The sequence below is a fragment of the Lipophrys pholis genome (assembly GCF_963383615.2).
Source record: "Lipophrys pholis genome assembly, contig: SCAFFOLD_57, whole genome shotgun sequence".
Taxonomy (NCBI): Eukaryota; Metazoa; Chordata; class Actinopteri; order Blenniiformes; family Blenniidae; genus Lipophrys; species Lipophrys pholis.
The window spans coordinates 8,008-35,486 of record NW_028291938.1 but is presented as its reverse complement, the minus strand read 5'-3'; the positions used below and the strand labels follow the sequence as shown (position 1 = coordinate 35,486).

General features: G+C 44.1%; 2 protein-coding genes across 2 annotated transcripts; one reads left to right on the top strand and one right to left on the bottom strand.

The window, feature by feature from the left end:
• lrrc39 (leucine rich repeat containing 39) lies at positions 1–7,727 on the top strand. The gene is made up of 8 exons (XM_080494056.1): positions 1–59; positions 3,221–3,368; positions 3,471–3,585; positions 3,648–3,804; positions 3,918–4,054; positions 5,734–5,879; positions 5,952–6,104; positions 6,177–7,727. The coding sequence occupies exons 2-8, from the start codon at positions 3,265–3,267 to the stop codon at positions 6,367–6,369; spliced, it is 1,005 nt and encodes a 334-aa protein (XP_080350182.1). The 5' UTR covers positions 1–59; positions 3,221–3,264; the 3' UTR covers positions 6,370–7,727.
• On the bottom strand, positions 7,727–26,698 carry trmt13 (tRNA methyltransferase 13 homolog; the record flags this gene model as incomplete). Its single annotated transcript, XM_080494046.1, has 9 exons — positions 7,727–8,173; positions 19,745–19,819; positions 19,890–19,962; positions 20,053–20,238; positions 22,709–22,812; positions 22,886–22,946; positions 26,287–26,346; positions 26,439–26,505; positions 26,637–26,698. Coding segments are annotated over 9 exons (702 nt in total), but the record flags the coding sequence as incomplete, so codon positions are not given.
• Positions 26,699–27,479: the final 781 nt, after the last annotated feature.

The window sequence follows — 27,479 nt, the reverse complement described above, 5'->3', positions numbered from 1 at the left end:
TCACGAGTCTATAAATAAACCAGATTCCAAAGAAGCAACATGGAGGACGAAACACTGTGGTAATAAACTACTATTTCTGCTTTATTACTACTTTGTAATGTTTAGTACTTCTGCTGTGTCTACTAATACTCTTTATGACAACTTAAATGGTGGTTACTACTGTGTGTTATTACTACTGTTATTGCTACTGAGTAGTCTTACTCCTGTCCTAGTACTACTGCTTTTTACCACTGTGTGTTATTACTACTGTTATTACTACCAAGCACTCGTACTCTTGTGGTAGTACTACTGCTTTCTACTACTGTGTGTTACTACTACTACTGTTGAATAGTTACTGATGTTGATGATTTCTTCAGTGGTAGTTATTACAGTGTGTTATTACTACTGTGTTTTATTCGAGGTTCTTTGAGCTCACTGACTGGGACCTGCTTCACATGATTGTAGTGAGCATTTGAATTCACTGACACAAGTACTGACCTCATGTACCTCATTCTGTGAGGACACTGTCCCCCCCACCAAAAAGAACCATCGACCCAAACAATAACAATGGTTGGACAAAGACATGAAGAAGACATGAAACTGGGCCAGAAGGACAGAGCATGTCTTCAGGGGGACGAGCAGAAGGTGAAGGAGCAGGACGAGTTCAGGAGGACGTCAGCGCCAACAAAACATCTGGGAGGAAACATCCTGATGGGCCGGGTCACCAGGCCAACTGCAGCTGGTTCCACAGACCCTGCACCACAGACCCTGCACCACAGACCCTGCACCACAGACCCTGCCTCACAGACCCTGCCTCACAGACCCTGCACCACAGACCCTGCACCACAGACCCTGCACCACAGACCCTGCCTCACAGACCCTGCACCACAGACCCTGCACCACAGACCCTGCACCACAGACCCTGCCTTGTCTGCTGAAGAACCACACCTGTTCTTCAGCAGGTTGAACCATAAGAACACATCAGGACCCTTTAGTTGGAGCAGTCAGACTGCTGATGAAGCAATCACTGGAGAGCAGCAGCTTGGGACCTCCATCCTACACAAAGCTTCTGGTCCTGACAGGCTCCGGTTTTATTTATGGACGTCTCCTCGTCTTTTACCACGGAAACACTGACACTCTGCTGCACTGCCTCCAGAACCTCCAGGTCCAACCTATTTGATTTTATGGATAAAAGACTTCCTAACGGCACGACCACAGCAGGTGCTCTGAAATGGTTCTAAATCCAGTAGACTGCTTTTAAACTTGGGGCTCCCACAAGGACCTGTTTTATCCCCCGTTCTGTCCTCTGCCTACACGAGCATGGTCAGTATGGTCAGTATGGTCAGTAGGGTCAGTATGGTCAGTATGGTCAGTATGGTCAGTAGGGTCAATATGGTCAGTATGGTCAGTAGGGTCAGTAGGGTCAGTATGGTCAGTATGGTCAGTATGGTCAGTAGGGTCAATATGGTCAGTATGGTCAGTAGGGTCAGTATGGTCAGTAGGGTCAATATGGTCAGTATGGTCACTATGGTCAGTATGGTCAATATGGTCAGTATGGTGAGTATGGTCAGTAGGGTCAGTAGGGTCAGTATGGTCAGTAGGGTCAATATGGTCAGTATGGTCAGTATGGTGAGTATGGCCAGTAGGGTCAGTATGGTCAGTATGGTCAGTATGGTCAGTAGGGTCAGTATGGTCAGTAGGGTCAATATGGTCAGTATGGTCAGTATGGTCAGTAGGGTCAGTATGGTCAATATGGTCAGTATGGTCAGTATGGTCAGTAGGGTCAGCATGGTCAGTAGGGTCAATATGGTCAGTATGGTCAGTATGGTCAGTAGGGTCAGCATGGTCAGTAGGGTCAATATGGTCAGTATGGTCAGTATGGTCAGTAGGGTCAGTAGGGTCAGTATGGTCAGTAGGGTCAGTAGGGTCAATATGGTCAGTGTGGTCAGTAGGGTCAGTATGGTCAGTAGGGTCAGTATGGTCAGTAGGGTCAGTATGGTCAGTAGGGTCAGTGTGGTCAGTAGGGTCAGTAGGGTCAGTGTGGTCAGTATGGTCAGTATGGTCAGTAGGGTCAGTATGGTCAGTAGGGTCAGTGTGGTCAGTAGGGTCAGTGTGGTCAGTATGGTCAGTATGGTCAGTAGGGTCAGTGTGGTCAGTAGGGTCAGTGTGGTCAGTAGGGTCAGTGTGGTCAGTATGGTCAGTATGGTCAGTATGGTCTCTAGGGTCAGTATGGAGGCTCCCATCCAGTACCAACTGGCAGTCAATGACCTGGCCAGCACCTTCAGGGGGAAATCACTGGAGCTAAATGTCCAAAAGACAAAGGAGCTGTGCTGTGTGGACAGGGACAGGGACAGGGACAGGGACAGGGACAGAGCAGCCATTACACCTCAGCTTTTTAATCCTCTGATTATCCAGGTAGAACAGGACAGCTGTAGCTGGACATCCATCGATCGATCGATCGATCGATCGATCGATCGATTCGATCTATCTATCTATCTATCTATCTATCTATCTATCTATCTATCTATCTATCTATCTATCTATCTATCTATCTATCTATCTATCTATCTAATCTATCTATCTATCTATCTATCTATCTATCTATCTATCTATCTATCTATCTATCTATCTATCTATCTATCTATCTATCTATCTATCTATCTATCATCCCTCCCTCCCTCCCTCCCTCCCTCCCTCCCTCCCACCCCTCCCTCCCTCCCTCCCTCCCTCCCTCTCTCTCTCTCTCTCTCTCTCTCTCTCTCTCTCTCTCTCTCTCTCTCTCTCCTCACTCTCTCTCTCTCTCTCTCTCTCCTCTCTCCTCTCTCTCTCTCTCTCTCTCTCTCCATCCATCCATCCATCCATCTATTACAGTGTGTAATTACTGCTGGGTTTTATTACTACTGGTGACTAGCTAATGTTGTTTATTATTACTTCAATAGTTATTACTCTGTGTTATTATGATTGTGTGTTATTACTAGCGTTTAATTGTTATTGTTACTATTACAGCATGTATTATTACTACTGTGTTATTACTACTCTGCACTTTTACTACTGCACTATTATGTGTGTTATTACTACTGAGTATTGTTACTAATGTGTATTACTATTTCTGTGTGTGTTACTATTGTGGAACTACTATGGTAAGACCAGAAATGGTGACAATTGTAAAAAGAAAGGGTTTGTTTATTGTTTCTTATTACTACTGTCTTACTATTTGTTGCTGTTTTCTGACGAATCGCAGGACGTTCCTCAAGTGGGCGTGGCTCTGTGTGTTGTGACGTCGTCATGATGGGTGTGGCCTCGGTGAGGGCTCACTGGGAGTCTTTGATCCAGAGGAAGGAGGAGGAGCTAAAGAAGGGCAGGCGGCCGAGGTGCGGGGCGAGAGTGAGGTGAGGACACACACACACACACACACACACACACACACACACACACACACACACACACACACACACACACACACACACACACACATTGTGTTGTCATTCTAGTGGTCTCTGCGGGGTCCAGGTCTGGGAGGACCGGCTGGTCCTAGCCCGGCTCCGGGAGAAGGTCCAAACTGAAGAGGGCCGTCTGGTTCTGAGGATCCAGCAGGAGGACTGGAAGGTACTGGACCTGGTCCAGAACCAAAAACAGAACCTGAACCTAACTCGGTCTCTCTCCTCTAGACTTTACCTGGGTGTCTGGTCCAGCTAATCCAGGTACAGGAGATCCGGATCAACAGAACCGGTCTGGTCCAAATCCCAGAATTCATCTGTAACTTCCAGAACCTGCTGGTCCTGGACCTAAACCGGAATGGACTGACCCGGATCCCGGACCAGATCGGTACCCAGTGTGTGTGTGTTAGCTGTTAGCCATTAGCCGCGGTCAGTATGAAAAAGGTTCTGTTCTGGTCCTGAACTTCTGGTCCTGTTTCTGATTTGGCCCTGGTCCTGCAGGGACCCTGACCCGGCTCCAAGAACTGCTCCTGAGCTTCAACCGGATCCAGAATGTCCCAGAACAGATCGCTGGTCTGGAGAGGCTGGAGAGGCTGGACCTAGCTGCAAACCAGGACCTGGACCAGCTGCCGGACCAGGTTGGAACCAGGAAGGAGGAAGTGGAGCAGAAACCAGGGAGGAGGAAGTAGACCAGGTTGGAACCAGGAAGGAGGAAGTGGAGCAGAAACCAGGAAGGAGGAAGTGGAGCAGAAACCAGGAAGGAGGAAGTGGAGCAGAAACCAGGAAGGAGGAAGTGGAGCAGAAACCAGGAAGGAGGAAGTAGACCAGGTTGGAACCAGGAAGGAGGAAGTGGAGCAGAAACCAGGAAGGAGGAAGTGGAGCAGAAACCAGGAAGGAGGAAGTGGACCAGGTTGAAACCAGGAAAGAGGGAGAAAATAGGAAGTAGGATCTACACTATGGATGTGTCCTAATAGTCTCTCATAATAGTCCCCCTATATCCTATCTGGCGGCCAAGGAGAGTTGGAATTCTGACCAAGCAAAGGAAAGGAGGCTTGTTGCTTCCTTTAGAACCTCCTTTAGCCTAGGAACCACTGATGCTTCCTTTAGAACCTCCTTTAGCCTAGGAACCACTGATGCTTCCTTTAGAACCTCCTTTAGCCTAGGAACCACTGATGGTTCCTTTAGAACCTCCTTTAGCCTAGGAACCACTGATGCTTCCTTTAGAACCTCCTTTAGCCTAGGAACCACTGATGCTTCCTTTAGAACCTCCTTTAGCCTAGGAACCACTGATGCTTCGACAATAACTTGGCTGATACATCAGAAGGATTTCATATCCAATGGAGAGAACCAGAATCACAGCCCATGTCTGCAGAGAGCTGCGGGATCAAGAGGTTTCTTCATTTGGATAAAAAGATTTGGCATCGAATCAGGAGGCGTCACAAAATGATGGTGAGATGAGTCTGTGGAGAGGAACAACATGCTTCTCTGACCAGAACACAGGCTCTGCTCATCTGTATATGGTCCAGAGAGGGCTATGGACCAGAGAGGGCTATGGTCCAGAGAGGGCTATGGTCCAGAGAGGGCTATGGTCCAGAGAGGGCTATGGACCAGAGAGGGCTATGGTCCAGAGAGGGCTATGGTCCAGAGAGGGCTATGGTCCAGAGAGGGCTATGGTCCAGAGGGCTCATATACAACCTGCATATTGTGAAACAAACAACGATGTTATGCTAACATCTGGCTTCACTTTAGGGAATTCCTCTATTCTTCAGCCCCCCTCTAAAGAAGAGATGTGACCTCACATTTGACCTGGCTCATCTCCTAACACCTTTACTAACTCCTTTAGGAAGCCTCCTAACACCTTTACTAACTCCTTTAGGAAGCCTCCTAACTCCTTTACTAACTCCTTTAGGAAGCCTCCTAACACCTTTCACTAACTCCTTTAGGAAGCCTCCTAACTCCTTTCACTAACTCCTTTAGGAAGCCTCCTAACTCCTTTCACTAACTCCTTTAGGAAGTTTCCTAACATCTTTACTAACTCCTTTAGGAAGTTTCCTAACACCTTTACTAACTCCTTTAGGAAGTCTCCTAACACCTTTTAGTAAGTATTTTAGCAAGTCCTCTAAGTCCATTCCTTAACTCCTTTCCTTAACTCCTTTAAGAAGTCTCCTAACACCTTTCCTTAACCCTGTGACATCATCCTCTGGGTTAAGGAGAAGTGGATAGGAAAGGAGATAGGAGGGACTATTAGGAAGCACTCCAGGAAGTAGGACCCAGGAAGTAGCACCGAGATGTTGTTTAACTGTCCTGTCCGGTCCAGATGAGGACCCTGACTCGGCTCCAACACCTGGACTTATCCCTGAACCAGTTCCGGAACGTCCCAGACTGCGTAGTGGCTCTGCCAGCCCTCCAGTGGCTCGATATGGGAGGCAACGGTCTTGTCCAGCTCCCGGAGGACCTGCATAGGTATCCAGACCAAGTGAGTACCCGTCCCCCTTTGAAACTGAGACCAACCAGGATCTGGTCTCCCTGCGTCAGGATGGAGAACCTGCACACGTTGTGGGTCCAGCGCAACCATCTGGAGGGACTTCCTACTTCCATCAGCCGGATGAAGAACCTGGACACCCTGGTACTGAGCCAGAACCGGATCCGGGACATCCCCCCCCTGATGGAGGACATGACTCAGCTCCGGTAAGTCCACTATGAAGGTCCAGGTCTAGTCAAGGTGCAGGACCTGGTCTGACTTTGCCTTTCTCGGTTTAGGTTTGTCAACTTTCGGGACAACCCCCTCACCCTGGAGCTGAACCTGACACCCAAGTCCAAGTCCAGGTCGAAGACCGAGGAGGACCGGGAGGACCCAGAAGACCAAGAGGACCGGGAGCTGTTCGGTCTGGACTTCATGCTCGCCTACATCCAGGAGGCTCGGAAAAGGGACTACAAAGTCCTTGACAATTAGACCAGGACCCAGAGCAGACCCAGGTCCCGAGAAAGAAGCTAAAACCTTTAAATAAATTGCTTGCAAACTGCGAGACTCGAGTCTTCACTGAGGTGGTGTAGGTCTGGACCAGGACCCACACCAGGTCCTAGGTCCCGTAATAATGTCGCCATAACATAATGCTGTGATAACATAGTAATACCGTGATGATGTAGTAATGCTGTGATAACATCGTACTAATGCTGTGATAACGTAGTAGTGTTGTGAAAACATCATAGTAATGTTGTGATATCCTCGTAGTAATGTTGTGATAACGCTGTAGTAATGTTGTGATAACACCGTAGTAATGTTGTGATAACCTCGTAGTAATGTTGTGATAACATCGTAGTAATGTTGTGATAACCTCGTAGTAATGTTGTGATAACCTCGTAGTAATGTTGTGATAACATCGTAGTAATGTTGTGATAACCTCGTAGTAATGTTGTGATAACATCGTAGTAATGTTGTGATAACCTCGTAGTAATGTTGTGATAACATCGTAGTAATGTTGTGAAAACATCGTAGTAATGTGATAATATTGTAGTAATGTTGTGATAGCGTAGCAATGTTGTGATAAGATCGTAGTAATATTGTGATAATGTAGTAATGGTGTGACAACATTGTAGTAATGTTGTGATAAGATCGTAGTAATGTTGTGATAAAGTAGTAATGTTGTAATGTGATCATGCAGTAATGTGATAACATCGTAATAACATTGTGATCACATAGTAATGTTGTGATAATGCTGTAGTAATGTGATAATGTAGTAATGCTGTGATAATGTTGTAGTAATGTTATGATAATGTAGTAATGATGTGGTAATGTTGTAGTAATGTTGTGATAATGTAGTAATGTTGTGATAATGTTGTAGTAATGTTGTGATAACATCGTCGTATTATCGTACTAATGTTCTGATTAGGTTGTAGTAATGTGATTACGTCGTAGTAATGTGATAACGTAGCATTGTTGTGATAATGTGGTAATGTTCAGATAATGTTGTAATGTTGGGATACTGTCGCAGTAATGTGATAAAGTAGTAATGTGATGATGCCGTAATGTTGTGATAACATAGTAAGGTTGTGATAATGTTGTAGTAATGTGATAATGTATTAATGTGATAACATCGTAGTAATATTGTGATAACATAGTAATGTTGTGACAACGTTGTAGTACTTTTGTGTTAACATCATCGTGATGTTGTGAAAATGTACAAATGTGATAACTTAGTAACGTTGTGAAAACGTAGTAGTGTTGTGATCAGGTAGTAATGTGATGACGTCGTAGTACTGTGATAACGTCATGATCAAACTACAATCAAGAAAGACGCTACAACCTTTCTAAATTTCTAATAAGACTTTTAATGAGTTGATAAAAAAAAAATCAACACATTTAAAGAACTTTATACTGATAGGTCCTGACGGGAAGTGGTCCAGCTGGAGAGGAAGCGGTCCAGCTGGACAGGAAGTGGTCCAGCTGGACAGCAAGTGGTCCAGCTGGAGAGGAAGCGGTCCAGCTGGACAGGAAGCGGTCCAGCTGGACAGGAAGCGGTCCAGCTGGACAGGAAATGGTCTAGCCGGATGGCATTGGGACAGCGGTGAGCAGGATATTCTCCAGCGTAACGTGGGACTCGACGTAGCGCGACAGTCGGCAGTGGAAACCCTTCGAGGCGAGGTAGTCCCGGCGGCCCGCGTCGATCAGGTGTTTGCAGAGCCAGCCCAGGTCCTGGCGCTCTGCCGCAGACCGGAAACTGGAGCAACAGAGACCAGCTTCCGTTACCTTCCGGGACCTGGACAAGATGTGTTAGCTTTGCATCGGAAAACACAGCTACAATGCTACAACTTGGTCTCCGTGGAAACGAGGGAAAGTACAGAAGCAGCTCACAGGCGGAAAAGAAGATTCTAGAAAGAGTCCTAGAGCCCAGAGCTTCATGGGAGTTCAGCTGTCCTCCACCAGATAACATGACCACCAGATAATCTACACCACCAGATAATCTACACCACCAGATAATCTACACCACCAGATAACATGACCACCAGATAATCTACACCACCAGATAATCTACACCACCAGATAATCTACACCACCAGATAACATGACCACCAGATAATCTACACCACCAGATAATCTACACCACCAGATAACATGACCACCAGATAATCTACACCACCAGATAATCTACACCACCAGATAACATGACCACCAGATAACATGACCACCAGATAATCTACACCACCAGATAACATGACCACCAGATAATCTACACCACCAGATAATCTACACAACCAGATAACATGACCACCAGATAATCTACACCACCAGATAATCTACACCACCAGATAACATGACCACCAGATAATCTACACCACCAGATAATCTACACCACCAGATAACATGACCACCAGATAATCTACACCACCAGATAATCTACACCACCAGATAACATGACCACCAGATAATCTACACCATCAGATAATGTACACCACCAGATAATCTACAGATTGGTTAAATTTGGTTAAAGTTGCAGGGGTTGGTTAAAGTTGGTTAAAGTTGCAGGGATTGGTTAACGTTGCAGGGATTAGTTAAAGTTGGTTAAAGTTGCAGGGGTTGGTTAAAGTTGCAGGGATTAGTTAAAGTTGGTTAAAGTTGCAGGGGTTGGTTAACGTTGCAGGGATTAGTTAAAATTGCAGAGATTGGTTAAAGTTGCAGGGATTGGTTAAAGTTGCAGGGAGTGGTTAAAGTTGCAGGGATTAGTTAAAGTTGGTTAAAGTTGCAGGGGTTGGTTAAATATTGTTAAAGTTGCAGGGATTGGTTAAACTTGGTTCAAGCTGCATTGATTGGTTAAAGTTGCAGGGATTGGTTAAAGTTGGTTAAAGTTGCAGGGATTGGTTAAAGTTGCAGGGATTGGTTAAAGTTGGTTAAAGTTGCAGGGGTTGGTTAAAGTTGCAGGGGTTGGTTAACGTTGCAGGGATTAGTTAAAGTTGAAGGGATTGGTTACATTTTGTTCAAGCTACAGGGATTGGTCAACGTTGCAGGGATCGGTAAAAGTTGCAGGGGTTGGTTAAAGTTGGTTAAAGTTGCAGGGTTTGGTTAAAGTTGCAGGGGTTGGTTAAAGTTGCAGGGATTGGTTAAAGTTGGTTAAAGTTGCAGGGGTTGGTTAATGTTGCAGGGATTGGTTAAAATTGAAGGGATTGGTTACATTTTGTTCAAGCTACAGGGATTGGTCAAAGTTGCAGGGATCGGTAAAAGTTGGTTAAAGTTGCAGGGGTTGGTTAAAGTTGCAGGGTTTGGTTAAGGTTGCAGGGATTAGTTAAAGTTGGTTAAAGTTGCAGGGGTTGGTTAACGTTGCAGGGATTAGTTAAAGTTGAAGGGATTGGTTACATTTTGTTCAAGCTTCAGGGATCGGTAAAAGTTGGTTAAAGTTGCAGGGGTTGGTTAAAGTTGGTTAAAGTTGCAGGGTTTGGTTAAAGTTGCAGGGGTTGGTTAAAGTTGCAGGGGTTGGTTAACGTTGCAGGGATTAGTTAAAGTTGAAGGGATTGGTTACATTTTGTTCAAGCTACAGGGATTGGTCAAAGTTGCAGGGATCGGTAAAAGTTGGTTAAAGTTGCAGGGGTTGGTTAAAGTTGCAGGGTTTGGTTAAGGTTGCAGGGATTAGTTAAAGTTGGTTAAAGTTGCAGGGGTTGGTTAACGTTGCAGGGATTAGTTAAAGTTGAAGGGATTGGTTACATTTTGTTCAAGCTTCAGGGATCGGTAAAAGTTGGTTAAAGTTGCAGGGGTTGGTTAAAGTTGGTTAAAGTTGCAGGGTTTGGTTAAAGTTGCAGGGGTTGGTTAAAGTTGCAAGGATTGGTTAAAGTTGGTTAAAGTTGCAGGGGTTGGTTAATGTTGCAGGGATTGGTTAAAATTGAAGGGATTGGTTACATTTTGTTCAAGCTACAGGGATTGGTCAAAGTTGCAGGGATCGGTAAAAGTTGCAGGGGTTGGTTAAAGTTGGTTAAAGTTGCAGGGATTGGTTAACGTTGCAGGGATTAGTTAAAGTTGGTTAAAGTTGCAGGGGTTGGTTAAAGTTGCAGGGTTTGGTTAAAGTTGCAGGGGTTGGTTAAAGTTGGTTAAAGTTGCAGGGATTGGTTAACGTTGCAGGGATTAGTTAAAGTTGGTTAAAGTTGCAGGGGTTGGTTAACGTTGCAGGGATTAGTTAAAGTTGGTTAAAATTGCAGAGATTGGTTAAAGTTGGTTAAAGTTGGTTAAAGTTGCAGGGATTGGTTAAAGTTGCAGGGATTAGTTAAATTTGGTTAACGTTGCAGGGATTAGTAATAGTTGGTTAAAGTTGCAGGGGTTGGTTAACGTTGCAGGGATTAGTTAAAGTTGGTTAAAGTTGCAGGGATTGGTTAAAGTTGCAGGGATTGGTGAAAGTCGCAGGTATTGGTTAAAGTTGCAGGGATTGGTTAAAGTTGCAGGGGTTGGTTAAAGTTGGTTAAAGTTGCAGGGGTTGGTTAACGTTGCAGGGATTAGTTAAAGTTGAAGGGATTGGTTACATTTTGTTCAAGCTACAGGGATTGGTCAACGTTGCAGGGATCGGTAAAAGTTGCAGGGGTTGGTTAAAGTTGGTTAAAGTTGCAGGGATTGGTTAACGTTGCAGGGATTAGTTAAAGTTGGTTAAAGTTGCAGGGGTTGGTTAAAGTTGCAGGGTTTGGTTAAAGTTGCAGGGGTTGGTTAAAGTTGGTTAAAGTTGCAGGGATTGGTTAACGTTGCAGGGATTAGTTAAAGTTGGTTAAAGTTGCAGGGGTTGGTTAAAGTTGCAGGGATTAGTTAAAGTTGGTTAAAGTTGCAGGGGTTGGTTAACGTTGCAGGGATTAGTTAAAATTGCAGAGATTGGTTAAAGTTGCAGGGATTGGTTAAAGTTGCAGGGAGTGGTTAAAGTTGCAGGGATTAGTTAAAGTTGGTTAAAGTTGCAGGGGTTGGTTAAATATTGTTAAAGTTGCAGGGATTGGTTAAACTTGGTTCAAGCTGCATTGATTGGTTAAAGTTGCAGGGATTGGTTAAAGTTGGTTAAAGTTGCAGGGATTGGTTAAAGTTGCAGGGATTGGTTAAAGTTGGTTAAAGTTGCAGGGGTTGGTTAAAGTTGCAGGGGTTGGTTAACGTTGCAGGGATTAGTTAAAGTTGAAGGGATTGGTTACATTTTGTTCAAGCTACAGGGATTGGTCAACGTTGCAGGGATCGGTAAAAGTTGCAGGGGTTGGTTAAAGTTGGTTAAAGTTGCAGGGATTGGTTAACGTTGCAGGGATTAGTTAAAGTTGGTTAAAGTTGCAGGGGTTGGTTAACGTTGCAGGGATTAGTTAAAGTTGGTTAAAATTGCAGAGATTGGTTAAAGTTGGTTAAAGTTGGTTAAAGTTGCAGGGATTGGTTAAAGTTGCAGGGATTAGTTAAATTTGGTTAACGTTGCAGGGATTAGTAATAGTTGGTTAAAGTTGCAGGGGTTGGTTAACGTTGCAGGGATTAGTTAAAGTTGGTTAAAGTTGCAGGGATTGGTTAAAGTTGCAGGGATTGGTGAAAGTCGCAGGTATTGGTTAAAGTTGCAGGGATTGGTTAAAGTTGCAGGGGTTGGTTAAAGTTGGTTAAAGTTGCAGGGGTTGGTTAACGTTGCAGGGATTAGTTAAAGTTGAAGGGATTGGTTACATTTTGTTCAAGCTACAGGGATTGGTCAACGTTGCAGGGATCGGTAAAAGTTGCAGGGGTTGGTTAAAGTTGGTTAAAGTTGCAGGGATTGGTTAACGTTGCAGGGATTAGTTAAAGTTGGTTAAAGTTGCAGGGGTTGGTTAAAGTTGCAGGGGTTGGTTAAAGTTGGTTAAAGTTGCAGGGATTGGTTAACGTTGCAGGGATTAGTTAAAGTTGGTTAAAGTTGCAGGGGTTGGTTAAAGTTGCAGGGATTAGTTAAAGTTGGTTAAAGTTGCAGGGGTTGGTTAACGTTGCAGGGATTAGTTAAAATTGCAGAGATTGGTTAAAGTTGCAGGGATTGGTTAAAGTTGCAGGGAGTGGTTAAAGTTGCAGGGATTAGTTAAAGTTGGTTAAAGTTGCAGGGGTTGGTTAAATATTGTTAAAGTTGCAGGGATTGGTTAAACTTGGTTCAAGCTGCATTGATTGGTTAAAGTTGCAGGGATTGGTTAAAGTTGGTTAAAGTTGCAGGGATTGGTTAAAGTTGCAGGGATTGGTTAAAGTTGGTTAAAGTTGCAGGGGTTGGTTAAAGTTGCAGGGGTTGGTTAACGTTGCAGGGATTAGTTAAAGTTGAAGGGATTGGTTACATTTTGTTCAAGCTACAGGGATTGGTCAACGTTGCAGGGATCGGTAAAAGTTGCAGGGGTTGGTTAAAGTTGGTTAAAGTTGCAGGGATTGGTTAACGTTGCAGGGATTAGTTAAAGTTGGTTAAAGTTGCAGGGGTTGGTTAAAGTTGCAGGGTTTGGTTAAAGTTGCAGGGGTTGGTTAAAGTTGGTTAAAGTTGCAGGGATTGGTTAACGTTGCAGGGATTAGTTAAAGTTGGTTAAAGTTGCAGGGGTTGGTTAAAGTTGCAGGGATTAGTTAAAGTTGGTTAAAGTTGCAGGGGTTGGTTAACGTTGCAGGGATTAGTTAAAATTGCAGAGATTGGTTAAAGTTGCAGGGATTGGTTAAAGTTGCAGGGAGTGGTTAAAGTTGCAGGGATTAGTTAAAGTTGGTTAAAGTTGCAGGGGTTGGTTAAATATTGTTAAAGTTGCAGGGATTGGTTAAACTTGGTTCAAGCTGCATTGATTGGTTAAAGTTGCAGGGATTGGTTAAAGTTGGTTAAAGTTGCAGGGATTGGTTAAAGTTGCAGGGATTGGTTAAAGTTGGTTAAAGTTGCAGGGGTTGGTTAAAGTTGCAGGGGTTGGTTAACGTTGCAGGGATTAGTTAAAGTTGAAGGGATTGGTTACATTTTGTTCAAGCTACAGGGATTGGTCAACGTTGCAGGGATCGGTAAAAGTTGGTTAAAGTTGCAGGGGTTGGTTAAAGTTGCAGGGTTTGGTTAAGGTTGCAGGGATTAGTTAAAGTTGGTTAAAGTTGCAGGGGTTGGTTAACGTTGCAGGGATTAGTTAAAGTTGAAGGGATTGGTTACATTTTGTTCAAGCTTCAGGGATCGGTAAAAGTTGGTTAAAGTTGCAGGGGTTGGTTAAAGTTGGTTAAAGTTGCAGGGTTTGGTTAAAGTTGCAGGGGTTGGTTAAAGTTGCAGGGATTGGTTAAAGTTGGTTAAAGTTGCAGGGGTTGGTTAACGTTGCAGGGATTGGTTAAAATTGAAGGGATTGGTTACATTTTGTTCAAGCTACAGGGATTGGTCAAAGTTGCAGGGATCGGTAAAAGTTGCAGGGGTTGGTTAAAGTTGGTTAAAGTTGCAGGGATTGGTTAACGTTGCAGGGATTAGTTAAAGTTGGTTAAAGTTTCAGGGGTTGGTTAAAGTTGCAGGGTTTGGTTAAAGTTGCAGGGGTTGGTTAAAGTTGGTTAAAGTTGCAGGGATTGGTTAACGTTGCAGGGATTAGTTAAAGTTGGTTAAAGTTGCAGGGGTTGGTTAACGTTGCAGGGATTAGTTAAAGTTGGTTAAAATTGCAGAGATTGGTTAAAGTTGGTTAAAGTTGGTTAAAGTTGCAGGGATTGGTTAAAGTTGCAGGGATTAGTTAAATTTGGTTAACGTTGCAGGGATTAGTTAAAGTTGGTTAAAGTTGCAGGGGTTGGTTAACGTTGCAGGGATTAGTTAAAGTTGGTTAAAGTTGCAGGGATTGGTTAAAGTTGCAGGGATTGGTGAAAGTCGCAGGTATTGGTTAAAGTTGCAGGGATTGGTTAAAGTTGCAGGGGTTGGTTAAAGTTGGTTAAAGTTGCAGGGGTTGGTTAACGTTGCAGGGATTAGTTAAAGTTGAAGGGATTGGTTACATTTTGTTCAAGCTACAGGGATTGGTCAACGTTGCAGGGATCGGTAAAAGTTGCAGGGGTTGGTTAAAGTTGGTTAAAGTTGCAGGGATTGGTTAACGTTGCAGGGATTAGTTAAAGTTGGTTAAAGTTGCAGGGGTTGGTTAAAGTTGCAGGGTTTGGTTAAAGTTGCAGGGGTTGGTTAAAGTTGGTTAAAGTTGCAGGGATTGGTTAACGTTGCAGGGATTAGTTAAAGTTGGTTAAAGTTGCAGGGGTTGGTTAAAGTTGCAGGGATTAGTTAAAGTTGGTTAAAGTTGCAGGGGTTGGTTAACGTTGCAGGGATTAGTTAAAATTGCAGAGATTGGTTAAAGTTGCAGGGATTGGTTAAAGTTGCAGGGAGTGGTTAAAGTTGCAGGGATTAGTTAAAGTTGGTTAAAGTTGCAGGGGTTGGTTAAATATTGTTAAAGTTGCAGGGATTGGTTAAACTTGGTTCAAGCTGCATTGATTGGTTAAAGTTGCAGGGATTGGTTAAAGTTGGTTAAAGTTGCAGGGATTGGTTAAAGTTGCAGGGATTGGTTAAAGTTGGTTAAAGTTGCAGGGGTTGGTTAACGTTGCAGGGATTAGTTAAAGTTGAAGGGATTGGTTACATTTTGTTCAAGCTACAGGGATTGGTCAACGTTGCAGGGATCGGTAAAAGTTGCAGGGGTTGGTTGAAGTTGGTTAAAGTTGCAGGGATTGGTTAACGTTGCAGGGATTAGTTAAAGTTGGTTAAAGTTGCAGGGGTTGGTTAAAGTTGCAGGGTTTGGTTAAAGTTGCAGGGGTTGGTTAAAGTTGGTTAAAGTTGCAGGGATTGGTTAACGTTGCAGGGATTAGTTAAAGTTGGTTAAAGTTGCAGGGGTTGGTTAAAGTTGCAGGGATTAGTTAAAGTTGGTTAAAGTTGCAGGGGTTGGTTAACGTTGCAGGGATTAGTTAAAATTGCAGAGATTGGTTAAAGTTGCAGGGATTGGTTAAAGTTGCAGGGAGTGGTTAAAGTTGCAGGGATTAGTTAAAGTTGGTTAAAGTTGCAGGGGTTGGTTAAATATTGTTAAAGTTGCAGGGATTGGTTAAACATGGTTCAAGCTGCATTGATTGGTTAAAGTTGCAGGGATTGGTTAAAGTTGGTTAAAGTTGCAGGGATTGGTTAAAGTTGCAGGGATTGGTTAAAGTTGGTTAAAGTTGCAGGGGTTGGTTAAAGTTGCAGGGGTTGGTTAACGTTGCAGGGATTAGTTAAAGTTGAAGGGATTGGTTACATTTTGTTCAAGCTACAGGGATTGGTCAAAGTTGCAGGGATCGGTAAAAGTTGGTTAAAGTTGCAGGGGTTGGTTAAAGTTGCAGGGTTTGGTTAAGGTTGCAGGGATTAGTTAAAGTTGGTTAAAGTTGCAGGGGTTGGTTAACATTGCAGGGATTAGTTAAAGTTGAAGGGATTGGTTACATTTTGTTCAAGCTTCAGGGATCGGTAAAAGTTGGTTAAAGTTGCAGGGGTTGGTTAAAGTTGGTTAAAGTTGCAGGGTTTGGTTAAAGTTGCAGGGGTTGGTTAAAGTTGCAGGGATTGGTTAAAGTTGGTTAAAGTTGCAGGGGTTGGTTAACGTTGCAGGGATTAGTTAAAGTTGAAGGGATTGGTTACATTTTGTTCAAGCTACAGGGATTGGTCAAAGTTGCAGGGATCGGTAAAAGTTGCAGGGGTTGGTTAAAGTTGGTTAAAGTTGCAGGGATTGGTTAACGTTGCAGGGATTAGTTAAAGTTGGTTAAAGTTGCAGGGGTTGGTTAAAGTTGCAGGGTTTGGTTAAAGTTGCAGGGGTTGGTTAAAGTTGGTTAAAGTTGCAGGGATTGGTTAACGTTGCAGGGATTAGTTAAAGTTGGTTAAAGTTGCAGGGGTTGGTTAACGTTGCAGGGATTAGTTAAAGTTGGTTAAAATTGCAGAGATTGGTTAAAGTTGGTTAAAGTTGGTTAAAGTTGCAGGGATTGGTTAAAGTTGCAGGGATTAGTTAAATTTGGTTAACGTTGCAGGGATTAGTTAAAGTTGGTTAAAGTTGCAGGGGTTGGTTAACGTTGCAGGGATTAGTTAAAGTTGGTTAAAGTTGCAGGGATTGGTTAAAGTTGCAGGGATTGGTGAAAGTCGCAGGTATTGGTTAAAGTTGCAGGGATTGGTTAAAGTTGCAGGGGTTGGTTAAAGTTGGTTAAAGTTGCAGGGGTTGGTTAACGTTGCAGGGATTAGTTAAAGTTGAAGGGATTGGTTACATTTTGTTCAAGCTACAGGGATTGGTCAACGTTGCAGGGATCGGTAAAAGTTGCAGGGGTTGGTTAAAGTTGGTTAAAGTTGCAGGGATTGGTTAACGTTGCAGGGATTAGTTAAAGTTGGTTAAAGTTGCAGGGGTTGGTTAAAGTTGCAGGGTTTGGTTAAAGTTGCAGGGGTTGGTTAAAGTTGGTTAAAGTTGCAGGGATTGGTTAACGTTGCAGGGATTAGTTAAAGTTGGTTAAAGTTGCAGGGGTTGGTTAAAGTTGCAGGGATTAGTTAAAGTTGGTTAAAGTTGCAGGGGTTGGTTAACGTTGCAGGGATTAGTTAAAATTGCAGAGATTGGTTAAAGTTGCAGGGATTGGTTAAAGTTGCAGGGAGTGGTTAAAGTTGCAGGGATTAGTTAAAGTTGGTTAAAGTTGCAGGGGTTGGTTAAATATTGTTAAAGTTGCAGGGATTGGTTAAACTTGGTTCAAGCTGCATTGATTGGTTAAAGTTGCAGGGATTGGTTAAAGTTGGTTAAAGTTGCAGGGATTGGTTAAAGTTGCAGGGATTGGTTAAAGTTGGTTAAAGTTGCAGGGGTTGGTTAAAGTTGCAGGGGTTGGTTAACGTTGCAGGGATTAGTTAAAGTTGAAGGGATTGGTTACATTTTGTTCAAGCTACAGGGATTGGTCAAAGTTGCAGGGATCGGTAAAAGTTGGTTAAAGTTGCAGGGGTTGGTTAAAGTTGCAGGGTTTGGTTAAGGTTGCAGGGATTAGTTAAAGTTGGTTAAAGTTGCAGGGGTTGGTTAACGTTGCAGGGATTAGTTAAAGTTGAAGGGATTGGTTACATTTTGTTCAAGCTTCAGGGATCGGTAAAAGTTGGTTAAAGTTGCAGGGGTTGGTTAAAGTTGGTTAAAGTTGCAGGGTTTGGTTAAAGTTGCAGGGGTTGGTTAAAGTTGCAGGGATTGGTTAAAGTTGGTTAAAGTTGCAGGGGTTGGTTAACGTTGCAGGGATTGGTTAAAATTGAAGGGATTGGTTACATTTTGTTCAAGCTACAGGGATTGGTCAAAGTTGCAGGGATCGGTAAAAGTTGCAGGGGTTGGTTAAAGTTGGTTAAAGTTGCAGGGATTGGTTAACGTTGCAGGGATTAGTTAAAGTTGGTTAAAGTTGCAGGGGTTGGTTAAAGTTGGTTAAAGTTGCAGGGATTGGTTAACGTTGCAGGGATTAGTTAAAGTTGGTTAAAGTTGCAGGGGTTGGTTAACGTTGCAGGGATTAGTTAAAGTTGGTTAAAATTGCAGAGATTGGTTAAAGTTGGTTAAAGTTGGTTAAAGTTGGTTAAAGTAGCAGGGATTGGTTAAAGTTGCAGGGATTAGTTAAATTTGGTTAACGTTGCAGGGATTAGTTAAAGTTGGTTAAAGTTGCAGGGGTTGGTTAACGTTGCAGGGATTAGTTAAAGTTGGTTAAAGTTGCAGGGATTGGTTAAAGTTGCAGGGATTGGTGAAAGTCGCAGGTATTGGTTAAAGTTGCAGGGGTTGGTTAAAGTTGGTTAAAGTTGCAGGGGTTGGTTAACGTTGCAGGGATTAGTTAAAGTTGAAGGGATTGGTTACATTTTGTTCAAGCTACAGGGATTGGTCAACGTTGCAGGGATCGGTAAAAGTTGCAGGGGTTGGTTAAAGTTGGTTAAAGTTGCAGGGATTGGTTAACGTTGCAGGGATTAGTTAAAGTTGGTTAAAGTTGCAGGGGTTGGTTAAAGTTGCAGGGTTTGGTTAAAGTTGCAGGGGTTGGTTAAAGTTGGTTAAAGTTGCAGGGATTGGTTAACGTTGCAGGGATTAGTTAAAGTTGGTTAAAGTTGCAGGGGTTGGTTAAAGTTGCAGGGATTAGTTAAAGTTGGTTAAAGTTGCAGGGGTTGGTTAACGTTGCAGGGATTAGTTAAAATTGCAGAGATTGGTTAAAGTTGCAGGGATTGGTTAAAGTTGCAGGGAGTGGTTAAAGTTGCAGGGATTAGTTAAAGTTGGTTAAAGTTGCAGGGGTTGGTTAAAGTTGCAGGGATTAGTTAAAGTTGGTTAAAGTTGCAGGGATTGGTTAAAGTTGCAGGGATTAGTTAAAGTTGGTTAAAGTTGCAGGGGTTGGTTAACGTTGCAGGGATTAGTTAAAATTGCAGAGATTGGTTAAAGTTGGTTAAAGTTGCAGGGATTGGTTAAAGTTGCAGGGGTTGGTTAACGTTGCAGGGATTAGTTAAAGTTGGTTAAAGTTGCAGGGGTTGGTTAACGTTGCAGGGATTAGTTAAAGTTGCAGAGATTGGTTAAAGTTGGTTAAAGTTGCATGGATTGGTTAAATGACGTAACAATGTCATTGCATAACGTCATTATTGCGTAACAACACTCTCCGCGGCGAGCCTTCTCCGTATAACATTCATGGTCTGTAGGAATTCCTGAAACTCAGTGAAACCAGCACGGTTCCAGGATCGGACAGTTCTGGTCTCACCTGGTCTCTGCCTCCGTCTGGTCGGCCGGTTCATGGTCCTGGTCGTGGTCTCTCAGTCCACACGTGGCCCAGCTGGACATCCGACAGAATGCGGAGAACTCCTCGGGCCCGAGTCCTCGGTCCCGGAAGAACCGGCGGCCCACGTAGTGGCGCCAGTCGCAGCGGTGGTGGCAGCACAGAGCCAGAACCAGGCCCAGAACTGGACCCGGGTATGGATCACATGTCTCAACAGGCTCGGACCAGTCACAAGGTTTCATACGTTTCTGAACCGGCTCTGTTGTTCCCGGGACTTCTGGAGTCTCCAGTAAACAGCGTAGAGCGAGATCTGGAGAACCGAGTCAGAACAAGGAAGTAGATCCAGATCAGAACCAGGAAGTAAAACCACGACACAACCATGAAGTTAAACCAAGAAATAAAACCAGATCAGAACCAGGAAGTAAAACCGCGTCAGAAGAAAGAAGTTGAACCTGGTCAGAACCAGGAAAAATAAACTGTCCAAACCAGGAAGTAGAATCCTGAAATTAAACCAGGAAATATATCAGGTCGGAACCAGGAAGTAAAGCCAGGTAAAAACCAGGAAGTAAAACCGGGTCAGAAGAAGGAAGTAGGACCAGGAAATAGAACAGGTCAGAAGCAGGAACTAAGAACAGGAAATGGAACCAGGTCAGAACAAGGTAGAAGAACCAGGTCAGAATCTGTCAGAACCAGGTCCCAGTCTTACCTGTGGCGGCTCCACACAGGTGCTTCCCGACGGCCACTAACGGGAGTCTCTTGTTCTGGATCATCGGGACCTTACCTAAAGAGAACCAGAATCGGTCAATCTACAGAACCTGGCCCCACCTGGACCCACTCGGACAAGGACTTACCCAGATCCAGGTGCTGGATGTCCACCTGGAGCCGTTCCAGTTCCACTCCGGAGTCCAGATGCTTCCCGTCCACCTGGAACCGACCAGAACCAGCAAGAAGGAATCAGAACCCTGATGGTCTATGGTGGTTGGGAATGGTCTTTGATTGTCTTTGGTGGTTCACCTTGAAGCGGGTGGTGCAGCGCTCCACTAGGATCAGCTGCAGGTCTCTGGTGGTCTCCTGGTCTCTGGGGGTCTTCAGGGCCTCCAGGATCCAATGGGACAGTTTTCCTCGTCCAGCTCCGAACTCCACAAAGCAGCACCGCGACGCCAGCAGGCCCAGATCCTCCAGGTGGCCCAAGATGGAGGACTGGACACAAACCGTGATGTCATCAGGTTAGCATCGCCATAACATCGCAATAATGAAAAGTGCTTCACAGTAAAAACACAAACAACAAAGTCAAGCGAGACAGAGGAGACAACAATCAAACAGACTGGCAAGCGGTCATCAAACAGATGGAAAACAGAGACAAAAAATATTATTATTGGCGACAAAACACCACGAGGTGGCTTAAAGAGAGAGCATAGAAAAAGATAAAAGAGAAAGAATTGGATTAAAAATGGAGGCTTCAATTAAAAGTGAGTCTATAAAAGTGGGTTTTTAAAAGCGATTTAAAAGAAGTCACTGATTCTGCAAGCCTTATCTCCTTGGGCAGGTCATTCCAAAGTCGAGGGGCGCCGCCCTGGTGGAGAAGCACTGTCACCCTTAGATTGAAGTTGTGACTTTGGGATGACCAGAAGGGCTCCACCCGAGGATCTAACGCTGCGAGCGGCTTGTACTGGGTCAGCAGGTCAGTGATATCACTGGGCGCCAGACCATGAAGAGCTTTAAGAGTAATCAGCAAAATCTTAAAATGACTTGTAAAGCAGACAGGGAGGGTGGAGGGAAGCCTGGCTGCTGCAGTTTGGATAAGGTGGAGGTGATGGAGGAGCTTTGAAGGGAGACCAGATAGCAGGGAGCTGCAGTGGTCGAGGGTGAAGATGAGAGAGTTTTTCAAAATCTGGGCCAGAGAGCTTTGGCTTCAGTTTGGAGATCAGAGGATCTGGAGGAACCAGGACGGGGCAACCTTTGGGATGTTGGGGGCAAAACTGAGGTGAGGATGGAAAAACACTCCAAGATTTCTGTCAACTGGCTTCACATTAGAGGATCATGGACCAAGGTTGTCGGCAAACAGACTATTGTGTGGGTTTGGGGGGCTGAGGAGAATAATTTTGGATTTGAAATGATTTAGTTGGAGAAGGTTTGGAGCCATTCGGCGGTTAATGTCATTAAAAACAGCAGCTCGGCCTCCCGCGTCAGTAGATCTCGGAGGAAGGTACATCTGTGTGTCATCTGCATAAAAATGATAAGACACTTTCCATCCATCCATCCGTCCATCTCCTCCCTCTTATCTCTTCCCGGGTGATGGTGGTGTCAGTCTGAGCGATCACATTGACCCATTAAGAACCTTCCTGCAGGTGGAGAGCCCACAGGAAGGTGGAGAGCCCACAGGAAGGTGGAGAGCCCACAGGAAGGTGGAGAGCCCACAGGAAGGTAGAGAGCCCACAGGAAGGTGGAGAGCCCACAGGAAGGTGGAGAGCCCACAGGAAGGTGGAGAGCCCACAGGAAGGTAAGATACTTTATGTTGTTGAATTAAAGGACTGAGTGGGAGGAAATAAATGAAAAATAAAAGTGGACCTAAAATGGAGCCTGAGGTACCACAGCTAATGGGGGCTGAAGAAGAAGAAGAATTGCTTATGGTGACCAAGAAAGTTATGTCTAAATGATAAAGTTGCAATAATGTTGCAAAAACATTCCAATAACATTCCAATAACATTCCAATAACATTCCAATAATGTTGCCATAATGTGATAACATTGGGGTATTGTTGAGATAACATTGGGGTATTGAGATAACATTGGGGTAATGTTGAGATAACATTGGGGTATTGTTGAGATAACATTGGGGTAATGTTGAGATAACATTGGGGTATTGTTGAGATAACATTGGGGTATTGAGATAACATTGGGGTAATGTTGAGATAACATTGGGGTATTGAGATAACATTGGGGTAATGTTGAGATAACATTGGGGTATTGAGATAACATTGGGGTAATGTTGAGATAACATTGGGGTAATGTTGAGATAACATTGGGGTATTGAGATAACATTGGGGTAATGTTGAGATAACATTGGGGTAATGTTGAGATAACATTGGGGTATTGAGATAACGTTGGGGTAATGTTGAGATAACATTGGGGTAATGTTGAGATAACATTGGGGTATTGTTGAGATAACATTGGGGTAATGTTGAGATAACATTGGGGTATTGTTGAGATAACATTGGGGTATTGAGATAACATTGGGGTAATGTTGAGATAACATTGGGGTATTGTTGAGATAACATTGGGGTAATGTTGAGATAACATTGGGGTATTGTTGAGATAACATTGGGGTAATGTTGAGATAACATTGGGGTAATGTTGAGATAACATTGGGGTAATGTTGAGATAACATTGGGGTAATGTTGAGATAACATTGGGGTATTGTTGAGATAACATTGGGGTAATGTTGAGATAACATTGGGGTATTGTTGAGATAACATTGGGGTAATGTTGAGATAACATTGGGGTATTGTTGAGATAACATTGGGGTATTGTTGAGATAACATTGGGGTAATGTTGAGATAACATTGGGGTATTGTTGAGATAACATTGGGGTATTGTTGCAATAACGTAGCAATAATGTTGTGATGTCACAATGACATTGTGATGTCATTATGATGTCACCGCTAGCTGACCTGCTGCCTCAGGTGTTTGTGGGCGGAGCCTCCGTTCTTGGGGTCATCCAACTCGCCCTGCAGGACGGCGTGAGACAGGATGCGGTCGTCCAGGTTACAGAGTCCTGTAACCAAGGCAACAACATGAAGACGGCAACAACAATATCTTGTTTGTTTGTTTGTTTGTTTGCTTCTGACCTTCAGCAGCCGTCTTCAGTTTGTTGATCAGAGAATCCAGATCTGTACGATCACTCAGACTCTGACACACACACACACACACACACACACACACACACACACACACACACACACACACACACACAAACACACACACACACACACACACAAACACACACACACACAGAGAGTTTGTTTTTTGTTGTTTTTGTTGTAATTAAAGTTTGTATTGATTTTCAAAACTTTTATGAAACAGGATAAAAACAGTAAAATATTGACATAAAGGCTCATGCCCCCTCCCCTTTAATAAAGCCCCTCAAGCTGTCCAATCAGTGTCTCTGTCCTCTTTCAGCTTATTGAGCTCATACGTCCTCCATGGATCTGATCCAGTCATCGCCCTGAGGGACACGGTACTCTTCCACTGTCTTACAACGATCCAGGACGCTGTCACCAGGCCGAGCTTAACCACTGAAAAGATTCCTTCAGAGACATTCAGCATTCGAGATCGGTCTCCCAGCAGACAGTTCTGTCCCTGACCAGGTACTTAGAACCTCCAAGACTTTAGTCCAAACAGGTGGAACCAGAGAACATTCCCAGAGGACGTGCAAATGTCCCCAGCTCACCTTGACATTTCCAACAGCCTGTCAGCCATTAGTTTCCCGCTGTGCCCTCTGGTAGGAGGAGGACATCTATGTCCCAGCTGAAACTGGATGAATTCCCTCCCGGCCTCCTTTACATATCTGCCACTATCTGATAGAAGATAGAATTACTGAGCAGCTCTCATTTGTAAAATGTTGGATGTTTGACGATTCACCACTCAAACTCTAATTGAACAATTTATCAAACCTAGAACCTGCGCTGCGTCCTAAGATCACCTCAAGTGTCTTTAAGTTTAGACGTCACACAATGTCTCATCTGGAAAAATGTCCAAAAATGTTTTCTACCTTCAAATGAAATGTCCGGTTTGGTCCTCGTAGGACATACATGGTCCATCCTGATACAGAGCCAGGTGAATGCTGAACAGTGAGCCAACCCCCAGTCCCCCAGGGGGACTCCAGAGGGACGCGGGGTCCAGTACACAGTGTTTGATGGACCTTTTGACCAAACCTCAGGAGAACCAATCACAAGCAGGTCTGTTGTGTCGGTCTTTTGAGACAACTTGTGTCTTTGTTCTTGTCCTCTCACTCTCCTCCCAATGTTTAACAACTTCAGCCATTAAAGGACGAGGACGACAGCTTCCGGTCTGGAAGACCCATACCTCCTGTCTCCCCCAGGGCATATCCTTTCTCTTGGTTGGACCTCCCCTCAGGACATGTTGGATCAAACTAGGGCTGCAACTAACAATTATTTTGAAAATCGATTAATTGATGAATCGGATAAAAAAAACCATCTGAAATTGTAGGACCAGTTGATATTGAAGGAACCGAACACCAAATATGTTCTGGTTATTTAAAAGCACATAACTGAACCAATACAAGATGTTTCTATATATATATATATATATATATATATATATATATATATATATATATATATATATATATATATATATATATATATAGTATACACACACACACGTATATAAGATGTATACAAAATAATTATCAAATCAGATTTAATGTACTTCAGGGACCACATACAGTCACTTTCATCCTGAGTGGACCAGACTGGTACAATAGTACTATAATAACCTTTAAATTGACTCTTCTAAGTTTGTCGTTGTTGTGGTCACAGTGGACGTGATGAAATGATCTATATGTCTGCAAGATCAAACAGTTCGTACTGAAAATGATTACAATCTCAACATAAAGTCCATTTTAATGAAACATTCTGAAATTTAATGAAATGTCAAAATAAAACTAGTCTAAATCCTCTATAAGCTCCTTGCTTGGTGGGTCCAGACTGGAGCCTCCTGGTGGGTTCTGGTCCTCGGGCCTCATGTCCTCTGCTGGAAAGGGAAAGTCCAACTAACGGAGAGGAGCTTCACAGCAGCACCACCATGATTCACATCTCAAACTGACCTCCTGACACCACAACGTCTGAATATCCCAATAATCTGGTCCAGTCCAGGTAATCTGGTCCAGTCCAGGTAATCTGGCCCAGTCCAGGTATTCTGGTCCAGTCCAGGTAATCTGGTCCAGTCCAGGTAATCTGGCCCAGTCCAGGTAATCAGGTCCAGTCCAGGTATTCTGGTCCAGTCCAGGTAATCTGGTCCAGTCCAGGTAATCTGGTCCAGTCCAGGTATTCTGACCGTTTACCATTCTCCGTTCACCTGGCTCTGCAGGTGGAGGTTCTGTGTTTAAATTTTATTTCAGTCAGCCAGCGTTGATGAAGCTCCGAAGGTGGAGTAAACGGCTCCACAACATGGCGACTGGCGCATAAATCACGTGACACAACGAATCAATAATGAAATTTGTTGACACTTTTAATAATGGATTTTATGGATTTTATGGATTTTATGGATTTGTTGTTGCAGCCCGAGATCAAACCTTCCCACTGTAAAGATGAGTGGGATTGTAACGGACAGCATCAGAACCACATGGTGGACCTGAGGGGCTGGGATCATTTTAATGACAGGAATCTTGCTCCACAATGTCAGGTGGACTTTTTCCCACTTTTCAAAATTTGGCTTTAATTTTTAAAAACAATGGGTTAAAATTTAGTAGTAGAGTGTAATCCCTAGATACTTCATGTTCTAGGCGTCCATTTGAGTTGAATGTTTGAACCATACGTGAAGAGCAGAGAGCAGATAAAGGCCTGGAGCCAGTGTGAACCTCAAAGCCTCAAATCAGACGGAATAAAACGAATGAACACCAGGGAGGGAGGGAACCGCCTGACAGGAACCACGTCAGCCATCGCAACACCAGGGAGGGAGGGAACCGCCTGACAGGAACCACGTCAGCCGTCGCAACACCAGGGAGGGAGGGAACCGCCTGACAGGAACCACGTCAGCCGTCGCAACACCAGGGAGGGAGGGAACCGCCTGACAAGAACCACGTCAGCCGTCGCAGCACCAGGCCACGCTCAAGGTGTGGTTGTTTATTATTGTTACTGTCAACTGATCCCGTCAACATTTCATTAGTTGTTTGTCATTGTTATGTTTGTTATGTTGTTTATTTACTGTAGTTACTTATCATTGTTTATTGTTGTTGGTTTGAGTGTTGTTTATCATTTTGTTTTGTTCATTTTTATCATTGTTTATTCAGCCTAATTGTTTATGTTTATCATTGATCTTTATTTATTGTACTGTTTTATCATTCCTGTTTATCAAACTTGTTTGTTTAGCATTTTCGTTTATTGTTGTTGTTTATGGTTATGAAAGTTTGTCTATTGTACTTATGGTAGTTTGTAATGTTTAGTCATTTGTTGATCATTGTTGTTTATGTTTATTGTTATTATTTGTGTTTATCATTGTTATTTACCTGTGTTAGTGTCTCGTCTTCATCAGCTGGTCCAGAGTTTCGGTTCTTGACAAAATAAACCTGTAGAACATTGGATACACAACCACACTAAACAATCATTGGCCGTTACCATGGCAACCCGACAGAAGGCTGTGGTTTGTTTGTTTACTCACAGGCGCAGGTTTTTCTCTGGAGTTACACTTCTTTACATGCTTGTGGAGTTTGTCTTCGAAGACCGTGCTGCAACACACAAACACACACAGAGAACAAACACACACACACACACAGTGAGAACGCACGCACGCGCAGGCAGACACACACACACACACACACACACACACACACACACACACACACACACACACACTCACTGTTTGGGGTCCAGAGGACACGCGATCCTCCTGTTGACTCCACCCCGTTCTCTTCCTTCCTCCTGAAACAGGAAGGAGTTGTCACCATGGTAACCAGTCTATTTTCTGATTGGCAGATTGCTTCCTTGCCTCCCCTCAGGAGGAGGAGGAGGAGAAAGAGGCAGAAAAGGAGGCAGAGGAGGTGGAGGAGGAGAAGGAGGCGGAAAAGGAGGCAGAGGAGGTGGAGGAGGAGAAGGAGGCGGAAAAGGAGGCAGAGGCGGAGGAGGAGGAGGACGAGGAGGAGGAGAAGGAGGCAGAGAAGGAGGCGAAGGAGGAGAAGGAGGCGGAAAAGGAGGCAGAGGCGGAGGAGGAGGAGGACGAGGATGGGGCTGTTGATGGTGTCACGTTGTAATTCTTCCTCCTGCTGGGGCTGTTGATGGTGTCACGTTGTAATTCTTCCTCCTGCTGGGGCTGTTGATGGTGTCACGTTGTAATTCTTCCTCCTGCTGGGGCTGTTGATGGTGTCACGTTGTAATTCTTCCTCCTGCTGGGGCTGTTGATGGTGTCACGTTGTAATTCTTCCTCCTGCTGGGGCTGTTGATGGTGTCATGTTGTAATTCTTCCTCCTGCTGGGGCTGTTGATGGTGTCACGTTGTAATTCTTCCTCCTGCTGGGGCTGTTGATGGTGTCACGTTGTAATTCTTCCTCCTGCTGGGGCTGTTGATGGTGTCATGTTGTAATTCTTCCTCCTGCTGGGGCTGTTGATGGTGTCACATTGTAATTCTTCCTCCTGCTGGGGCTGTTGATGGTGTCACGTTGTAATTCTTCCTCCTGCTGGAACTGTTGATGGTGTCACGTTGTAAT